The following is a 10947-nucleotide window of genomic DNA, read 5'->3' on the forward strand; positions in this document are numbered from 1 at the left end:
ATTTCCGGTTAGGATCGTAAGTGATTCCGTCATTGCTACTCTTTGCTCGTATCTAAATTGTGCAATATCTGATGATACTTGATAATATCTGACCTAATATGTAAACATAATATTTGATCATTATTGACATCTAATAATATCTAATTATTGTCACACGTAAAGTGCTATTACCAGCGGGAACTTCCGTTACTGAGAAATTTTATGTTGCTGAAAGAATTTTAAAATAGAAGAATTCGTTGGAAAACAATTCTCTCTAATTTTTAATTTTAAGTGCTGAGTTAAATACTAATTAAAAAAGTGTACAATCGATAAACATCGATAAGTAAGAAAAGTATTTAAGATTTTTAAAATTTTTTTAAATGGGAAAAAATAAGGGATAGTGAGGGAGGTAAAATATTGTAGTATTTGTTTATAACTATACTTGGTTTTTCTATATTGACATATAGCAATTCGATTTCTTAAGACAATGAATTAGAATTAGTATAATTAGTTTCTATCGCAATAAATCTACATTTGAGTTTCTTGTTTTAATAATTTTTGCAAGGGACTTTATGATTCCCACCAAAGAGAATTGCTAACATATCCCCAAGGGGAATTTTCACAAACTGTACCTGCGATTGCATCTCGAACTGGTACTGTTAATATTCTAAAGTTCACGTCGGTATAATTCAAAGTTGACAGCAAGAACACTGGCATTCTATCTGATATGATCCATAATAAACCACGATTTACCTAGAAACGACAGAATTTTATTTATCATATTTTGAATGGGTAAAAAACAAATATAAACCTATTTAAATATATCAAATACTTTTGAAATTTCAAAGTTATATTATTTATTATAGTAAAAAAATGATAGAGATTCAAAAGAAATTATCGTTTCAGTAGTCAGAGAGAAAATTGAAATTATGTTTAAATTAAAAAAGTAAAGATATATTATGATTAGGAATGGAACGTTCTTTAGGATATTAAATTTTACCTTAACATCTGCTGGAAATATCAGTGCCTCGTCGTGTCTAACAACGACCGCGTGGTTTTCAGGCGCATATGGTAACGCAGAATTCCAACAACCCACTGCATTTTGATCGATTAAATTGAAAAATTGGAGCCCATTTTCATCCATCACAGAGGCAGTGCAATGACCAAGTGGTCCTCTTTCAGGCAGAATCTATTTATCAATTTAAATAATAATTTGTCTTTCCATAAAATGTATCTCTATATAATATTATATATGAAGTGCAAAGTGATAATGAAATTACAACGTAAAATGAAATCATATGTCCACGTCTGTTCAATAATACATATAATTTCGTTGTAATATATCGTAATTTACTTATATTAACTTGATCGATCAAATAAATTACGCTAGTTGAAGATTCATATAATCTTATATATAATGAAACTCTGATTATTCGTATCAAAATTGATTACTAATGAAAAAAAATTAATTATGATATATAGTAATTATAATCACGCGCATACCTGGAATTCGTGATAACTATTTTGTGACAAGTCTTCGTCCCGCAGAATTCTCGTGGAAATTGCAAATTCTCTTCTACTACTGAGAGGATGGAAAAATAGTGTTCTGTACCCATTAGCCGCGATCGGAGATAAACTCATGCCGAAAACTCCTTCTTCACCCCATTGGAAATTCAGACCACCGATGTTGTAGTCACCGGCCAGAGGATCCGGCATGAAATAGCTATGCATAATTCGCCAAGATCTATTTTGTTGCCACGAATACACGATGAGACCGTATCCAAGTTCGTCGGACATGTAGGCGAAAGCGTCGTTGCAGCCTCCTTTTCCCAAATCGACGGCAATATTCGCAATGAAAGTATTCTATTTGAAGAATTTTTATTAATTGCAAGTTACACAATCTCGTACGGTGTAGAATGGAATAGTTGCAAAAATTATATCCTTAGCAGTGAACAGTTAATTTACACACGCGACTTGTAGTTATCACTTGATTATTGTTTTTAAGTATTTTGAATATAGGAACAATTTATTATTTTAATGCATATTTAATGCCTCACGTTTTCAATATAACATTTTTACTACATTTTATACTGTGCAGCTGTACATACCATATTGATATCTTCAGCTCTCAATCTGTATTGCCTCAAAATTTTATCTGTCGTCAAATCAAAGATATTCAGAGTGTAGGGACATGCTTGTATTGTCGTGTTTCCAATACCTATCGTACCAGTATCTAATACCCAAAGTCTGTCACAAACATCTGCGTGTATTCTGGAATGAAAGTAACATAGAGAATAATAGCGCTAAATTTTCTATTGATTGATAAGAAAGAATACAGTGATTGTATTTTCTGTGTAAGCCTTCTGACGAAATTCCATGGCATCTTATATTAATATCAAGATTTTTCTAAATTTTAGATTTTTCTGAATTTTTACAATATTCAGAATTTCAATGTTTTACAATTTACGATACACTTTGTGTTTCTTTTTTAAACTATTCGTCATGATCAACAAATTTTTTAAATTTTTGGATGCAATATTTAAAATTTCAATTTCTTGTAATTTACGATATATACTCTGTGTTTTGTTTCTGTTAATTGTCAGTAAATAACTTCCGAAAGTGGAAAAATTCTTCGTGCGACAGAATTTCACAATCCGCTACTTGTATCTCGTAAATCGCGAGAGAACCCAGGAAATCTTTATTTTCCCTGCTATTACATAAGGAAAAGCGAGAGAATGTTCTCACAGATTCGAGATTCCGTTAGTAACAGATAAATTACATTATTTAGTCAAGACTATTTTCTATAGAGTTTAATATCCCCTATAGAGATTAAGATCTGATCGATTCTAGAAGATTTTATCATTTATTTTTTCCCTTCATTCAGATCGGTCGCAATTCATTCTATGTTACTCTGTAATAATTTACATTCAATCGGTGGTTACAAAACAAATATAGTTAATTGGGTTAGTTTCGATGACGTATCTGTTTCTCATGTTTGATCTATTTAGGAGCAACGGGAGATTGAAAATAATTTCTACAGAATTAGTTAATTGAATAGCCAGCTATTATCTTCACTTTTACGATACAATCCAATTACGTAATGTTATATTTTATGTTTAGGTAATATTACAGTAATCATACTCGCACTTCGTGTTTATTATGATATAGTTATATAGTCATAAAGATTAAAAGTAGAAAAGTACATACAATTTGAAAGATAGAAAAAGAAATTTAGTGACTTCACACTATAATTTAATTTATATTATTAACATTTAATTTAAATTATACATTATAATTTAATTTAAATTATTAAAACAGTACGTTATTTATTTGAAATTGAAATTGTTGTATCAATTGTTGTATTACGTGGTTCAATTAAATTTCAGAAATCTAGAATCAATTGAATTGAAATATACACGTACCTGTAAGCAGTAGTAATTGCGCTACCACAAGCTCCAGCTTTGTTTTGCGCCCAATTAGGATAAGGGGTAAGCCTCGGAGAGCCACCTCGAGTTGCATCGAGCGATATGTAGTTTAATGTCGCCGGTATTCCTACGATTAACAAACATTTCAACTTATTTCTATTTATTTAGTTACATACAAATAATTCTTGTGATCCTATAAATTAATCTCTTTCACTTGTCCTTTCAATTTCTTTCTTAAATTGACCATCGTTGTTCTTTCTTTGATTTCATCATCGACATATAGACTTTACACGGTGTGTGCGTTAGACATTCATGATTGATAATCGCGTGACAGCAAATCATTCTCGTTGACACGCAGCATTCTTGACCTTTCAATCTTATCTAGGTGTATCTAGTTTTCCTATTTCTATTGTTGTAAAAAATTCTTGAACTGGTTGGCCTAGTGATGCCGGATAGCTTGCGTGAAAAGTAATATGATTGAAAGCGTGTCTGTGATAATGAGCAAAACTTTCTTGACATGTCACCATTGCGTGACGAGATTGTCGTACGATCACTGCTCCAGAATACTGCGTTTGACGCTTTGGACTTGCCGATCATATCGCGTAAAGTATTTTCAAAGACGTTTGAAATTTTTGTGATTAGAATCATAGTTACAATCATACCTACCGTAACGGTATTTTAAATATATCACACCAGTCGTGATAATAATTTGAGTTTACGAGAGATAAATACTACGGTAAAATATTATTTGTCGAATCTGTCATTAAATGAGGCAGTAATTATGAAGGGCTAAATTACAGGAATTTTAAACGTATACATATATATTGGTAATTAGATGGATTCTTCTGTTTTTATCCTAAATAAGTTCATTGTAGAAATGAACTGCGCGATTGCATTGTTTTATTGTGAAATATCGACTATTGCGAAATTAGCTACATTGCACAAACTAAAAGTTCTATATTGTCTGTGAAAAATCATGCAATTTCTTCGAGTTCAATTGAATGGCACATTCGCTTCCCTTTCCTTTCTCCCTTAATATTTTATATCCTGTGCCTGACAGTCCAAGTAAACCTGACATCAGAAGAAAGAACCATCCAAACAAAGCAGTGGTCGTTTAAGAAAAGTTGGCCTTAAAACAATACCGACTATGGTGGGCTTTGACGCGTTTATAGAAGTTCACCAGGAGACTGGTGAGAATGCTAGAATGGAAAGCGAGAGGCGAAAGAAAAAGGAAAGGAGGAATGTTAAAGATCGGCGAAATGAAGGGAGAATTTAGTGTTTGTTGCACGAGAGAAAATAAATGCCTGGAAGAATTTGAAGTCAATTATATACCATGAAATGGATTTAAAATATAGTAGTTAGTTTCTTGAACGTAAAAATATTTAAAAATATTTACTATCGTAATATTAATTGTGCTTCTGATTAATTTCGTTAAAAATGATCGTCATTGAAAAGTGACATTGAAATCATACACAAAATCTATGTCAAATTGCGCGCATTAAAGAAATAATTAAATAATTGATTCTTTTAATGAAACAGAAATTTTTTAAATCTATAATTTACGATCTATAGAGAAGAAATAAAAATAATCTTCAAAGTAACGATGGAAAATAGTACGACTCGTAAGAAATGAAATATAAGTTTGTAACCATTATAAGAAACAAAAGATATGGAAACAGAAAAATAGAAAAAGCCAAAGAAGCAAGAGGCAGGAGGATTAAAGACCTCAATATAAAAAATCGTACACGATGTGTCAGCGGCATTGTCGACTTTTTTGTTTTATACACAATGGTTCGGCGTGCGCCAACGTGTATAATAAACGTAAAACACTGAGAGAGCAAGAAAAAAGTGGGAAATAAAAGAGTGCAGGAGTGAATAAGCCCATTCACCCTTGGTTTCCTCGTGGGCCTCATAGTGTTGGGGGAAAGATTTTGGGTTAAAGTGGAGGCGGAGGCCAACGGAGACGTAGAAATGTCCCATTGAAATCGCTCACACGGTTTTCGGCACTTTTTGTCGCGAGCCGGAAGTCGGCCAGACGAGATTTTAAGCGCGCACTGCCTGCAATGATCTTCTGTACATTGTGTTCACTGCAGCTTCCGGTTCCTGACACGAGACATTCATCTAAATGTTCATATTGTTACTGTTCGCGCGACTTTTCCTTTCATCGATTTTCAAATTTTCGGTAATTTCGTTTCCACGAAGAGCACGAGTAATATGTATTCGATCTAACAATTAATAGTAATAATAGACAGAATTAATAGTCGGTCATATTCGATCGATTCAATCAATTCAATTTAACAAATACATCGGATTGATTTCGTATATAACGATAAGTATAAAATTAAAGATATGAAGTAAAATAAATATATTTTTTTTTCACTTTATGCATCAATATTTAAATGGATGGGCAAATATATTGCATTCTAAGAAATTAATTAACATTTTACTTACCGTTACGCCATCTTGGCACGGTAACGAACAGCTTGTTTCTCCAAATTTCTATGCCAACGGGCAAAGCGTTTTCTGGAATAAATTCTCCTTTCATCATTGCCATTCTTCTAGCGGCTTCGTCTGGATAGGCAAAGTCCAGCGTTCTCCAGAAAAATCTTTCTAACAGAGGTGCTTGTCCAAATTGTGTACCCCATCTTTGAAGTCCATTGACATTACCGGTTCCCAAGTACAGTAAACTCACGAAAAGAAATTCACGAAACATTCCTACGATATTTTAGGGCGACGGTGTACTCCGAGCCTTTAAAATAATAAAAATTGTCGAACAACTTTCAGTATCTATTATATTGCAACGAATTTAATTGAATTTCTTCAGTTTTAGCTGACATAGAATATTCTTAAATCGACTAAATTTTTATTGAAATTGATTTGTTAAAAAGAAAAAATTTTCTAATTTATTTAATCACATTAATTCCAAATTTTTCCCCTTCTGCGTTAGTGTTACGAGTGTTCTATTCGCTTTGCTCAGGACGATGTTTCAAGTTTTATAAAAAAGAAAAAGTATTTAAATTTATGATCATTCATTTATGATTATCGTTTTGATATACGCATAACCTCCCTATTCAATAATAAAACAGTTGGCAAAATAACGAATTTATTCGATAAGCTTGAAGCTTTAAATCGTCAAACTTCTTTTCAATTCCGAATGATTTTATATGCTTGTGAAATCAGCCATTTCATATGTAACAATCTAATGTATTTTAATATATCTTCATTTTGTTGTTTACATAACGATTGACAGACTGTTACTTCCGAATGATTTATGATGCGACTGAAAATAAGTAGCCGCATATAAGTCGATTGAAAACATATAATTATCGTATATATAACATATAATTATCATATATATAACATATAATTATGCCTGTCTTTGTCCGTATCTGTAATGAGCGCTGATACACGTCGGTAATATTATTCTACTCATCTCTCACTTTGTCAGTTGACAGAATATATGATTCGTTATCTTTTATTTCTCATCTGATAGAAATGGATACGAGTAACGTGCGACGATTTTAATATATCTACTAATTTGCATGTTTAAAATTAGAAAGTTAATTTAGAAAGTTTCCGATGTATAAAAATCGACGGATGAATATAGTACACGATTCGTTTGGTTTCAGAATAACGAGTTTCGCAAAAAATAATAGAAATAGACACGGCAAAATGATTGAAGTACGTTTGCGGTATGCGTGGACGTGTTGAAAAAGATATGAAATTGGCTTTAAATGTGAAAAATAAATTTGTTTTTGCCTGTACGAAGCAGCTGTGTACGGTTACACGCGCCTGATAGAATTCACGCGATACCGTTCCGGAAATTACCTGTGTATGAGTAAATCTTGCTCTCGCAACGCGTACGTGATAAACGCGATGAATTACATTTCACTTGGCTGAACGCGAACAGAAATGAAAAACGGCACGTGCCAGGCTTCACTACCGTTTTATGTATTCACGTTGCAACCTTGCCGAAGGATATCGAGTCCGACGATAATCGTAGATCGATTGTATTTCTTGTAGATGTGTTACAATTGATACAGACGTTTAATCAATTAAGCAACTTGTTACCCAATTATTTTTTTGGAGGTTTCTAGCTCAGAAAGAAAATTCATTTTTCCATTTTAAAAAATTTTCACACGATCATTGCAATGAGTCAAGAATTGGAGAATTTTAGTAAATTTTACAAATTATCCTGTTTAATGCTCAGTAAAAATTTAATGTTTTGCGCAATTGTCATTATTGAATTACGATATATTGAATTTTGCAGTGATCAAAGATTGAACGTCGTTTTTATTAAAACCACGGTACGTTAATTTATAAATTATATTAAAAATGATTGGTACGTATCAGAGAAAAACTAAGAAGGAATTTGAACGAAAGCATATATTAAAATCAAATAATTTCGTCCCTGTAAATATTAATTAATGATAATAAAATAAAAAAATAAGAAGATAAGATAAATAGAATAGATAGATAAGAAAAAATAAAATAAAATTTACGAAAATTTTGTTTTTCCATTTAAGTGCGAAAATTTAAAAATACAAAGAAATAATCAAAAAAATTACTCTGTACGATGTATTAAAATTTTATCAATTGCTCAATGTTACTCGTATATTCATAAGCCAGATTATTCACGTGATCGACGACCGAAATTTAACGTCGCAAGAATCAAAATGAATCGTTGTTAATTGTCTTCCAGTTGTTGCACAGTATCCAATCTCAAAATGTGAAATTTCTTTGCATACTATCACTCGCAGCCGTCTTTCCAAATTCACAAGTTAATTTCACCGCCACCGCTATCAAGCTCTGGCAAGCGTACACTAGTTTCTGACACTATTAATTAGTTTTATATATTTCTATATTTTTTTCAACAGACTGCTCGAAAGAAATTACATACTTTTTTTCTTTTTTTTGTTTCGAAAATGAAAAAAATGTTTACTGGGATCCGTGTAGGATCCAACGTTTGTTACAACAGATGTACCTCTTTTATAAAGGGTCGATGACGATGGGGTTGGCCAATGGCTTCGTCTTCGAAACGGACAGAGGCACTATTTGTAGAAAGTGAGTAACGAACAGTGCGAGTAAACTGTTGGGTCCTGCGAATGGGTACTGGTATATATGTACTCAGTTCGTGTAACACGTATTTGCCAAGCGTGTGTTCATATACACCTTCACTCGTCTATATGCACTAGTTCTTATGTAATTCACTCTGGGTGCACCCCACACTTGATAAAATTGAATCGACTTGCGCTTGAAGCGAAAACCATTTTTTCCAGAATACGAAATGAAACGGACGAAACCGGTAATTGAGAAGATAGGCTTGCAGGAAAAGTAGTTCCAACTAAAAAGAACGATTACGTTCGAAGGAAAACATCATAGGAAAATGTTGATTACACGTTTCACTTATAAGGGTGACCACCAAATAACCATTGGATAGTTTGTCTTGGTACTCCAGATTTAATATTCGTCGATCAATGTGCTCTGAGAATGGTCGATTAGGACTCAGATTATACGTCTAGACTTTCTCATCTGTTGTCATTAAGTTCGACACAAATGAAAGAAAAGACAGCCTGGTTCGGTTTGGGTATAGGAATAGTTAATAAGAAGTAGTTAATGAGATCTCGGATAAAGTGGATCTGTTGAGAAGTACAGACTTTTGTTGTTGAAATTACTTTCAATTTAATCATTTTTCTCTCTTTCTTTTTCTTTTTTTTTTCTTTTGTGCATTATTTTTTATTTTTTCATTATTTATCTCGATGATTATATAATAAAGAATAATAATAATAATAATAATCACCCAGATTAAACAAAGAAATCAATTCGAAATCGATCGAGATAAAAATTTTTAACAAGATAAATTTTTCTCAAAAATTATTTTTTTCTACGAGAGTAGAAGTTTTCTACTTTCGAAAATAACTGTACAAAGTATGTTAAAGATTTTCGTAATACGCCTGCAGACAATGAATTCGTTTTAAGCACACAGTATATTTATCCACGGAATGTCATACTCCATGTCAACTTTCATTTTCACTTGTTTGATTAACACATCTATTGCTTTACTATCCTGTTGTTTTTTTTCTTATTCGCAGTCCTTCAACGTAGAACTAAATTCAACCCCTTAGACAATCCTGCGTGACAAAACAGGAAGATCGGAAAACGTGATTACAGTATGTCAAAGATAAATACATATCAAGCGTGGTAATAATTATTGGGATTTTATTGGTTGAGGCTCTAGGCGAAATACAGCATGTCAAGTCTTCATCTGTAGCATATTTGAAGCACTGTCCTTGTTACATTCAACATTTCTTTGTGTTTGTATACGCTAGATTCATGTGGAATTAGTTACATGTATGAGAAATTCAATTCTTTTAAGTATATTTACGTTTCAGTGATAATTATGTAAAAAATAGAAGTCAGAACGAAAGATTTTTGGAAGAAAAATATTAGAAGATATTTTGTGATATTCAAGACAATTAAAGTGCTAAATATTAAACGTAATGATAATCGCTTTTTTTATTTACTCATTTAAATTTGATGAAAAAATTGATTTAAGAAATGTTCACGATCACACTTTTCCACGTGTGTAATTTTAGTTTAAAACAGATCTTTCGGTCATTATTTTGAATCTGTAATTTCGAGTCGATTTTAATCTGGTCAGTTTTTAATTTCGTTAATTTCAAATCGTTACGCGGCAACGATTCGTATACGAAAAATTTCCAAATTTCTTTGCCATATCCGAGAGCAGTGAGAGTGGCAGAATGCGGAAATAAAAATCGGGGTAAGCTAATTCCGGAGCATCATTCGTTAACGTTAACGAGACGACGACAAAAAGGCGCGGACGTTACGCCTTGGTGATCGGCACCGAGGGATAAATTCCCAAGCGGAGCTCGTTATCTTCTCGCGGCGAGTGACGTATGAAATTGTATTTAGCCCTTTTTCCTCGTTCCTCTTCCACGATCGCGTTCCATTAATCACAGCGGAAGCACAAGGGTGCAATCAATGTTTCTCGAAATGAGTAATTGCACTCTGTGTTCGTTAACAAAAAAATTAGAATTTCAGTTTAATTGCGTTCGGAGCAATAAGCGAAGCGACGTTGCGTATGTTAGCTGCACCAAATTGTATCGAAATCAAGAAACTGAATATTACGATATTACTACACGATCATACACAGTCATACGGTCATATTTTTACGTCTCAATTGCTCGAGTATAGTTCTCACACCATGGTTTCATCTTCATAGAGAATATTCGGAGAAGACTTCGTGCAAGTCTATGGATCTTCTTCTATCTATTTTTTATCTCCTCTGTGTAACTTCTTCACATCTAACGATTAGTAGTCTTTCTATTTCAAAATTATTTCAAAATATTTTATTGGCGCTTTATAACACTAGTGTTATAATAAATAAATCTTACAAAAGAATTGTTGCATATATAACGTAGCGTATAAATGTAAATTCACGCGTAAATTATAGCAGCTATTAATCGTTTTATCCATTAGCATGAATTTTAATTACAGGGTGTGTCGGAATAACATGTACATA

The 10947-nt window shown here is 32.5% G+C and overlaps 1 protein-coding gene across 1 annotated transcript; it reads right to left on the reverse strand.

Moving 5' to 3' along the window:
* Positions 1-404: 404 nt before the first annotated feature.
* On the reverse strand, positions 405-8765 carry LOC122536424 (protein yellow-like). Its single transcript, XM_043668787.1, has 7 exons — positions 8389-8765; positions 5856-6153; positions 3402-3531; positions 2088-2250; positions 1483-1842; positions 980-1168; positions 405-732 (listed from the first exon to the last, which is right to left on the reverse strand). Exons 2-7 carry the CDS (start codon positions 6115-6117, stop codon positions 550-552), a joined length of 1287 nt encoding a protein of 428 aa, XP_043524722.1. The 5' UTR covers positions 6118-6153; positions 8389-8765; the 3' UTR covers positions 405-549.
* Positions 8766-10947: the final 2182 nt, after the last annotated feature.

This window comes from Frieseomelitta varia, unplaced genomic scaffold (genome assembly GCF_011392965.1).
Source record: "Frieseomelitta varia isolate USP_RPSP 00005682 unplaced genomic scaffold, Fvar_1.2 scaffold_834, whole genome shotgun sequence".
Taxonomy (NCBI): Eukaryota; Metazoa; Arthropoda; class Insecta; order Hymenoptera; family Apidae; genus Frieseomelitta; species Frieseomelitta varia.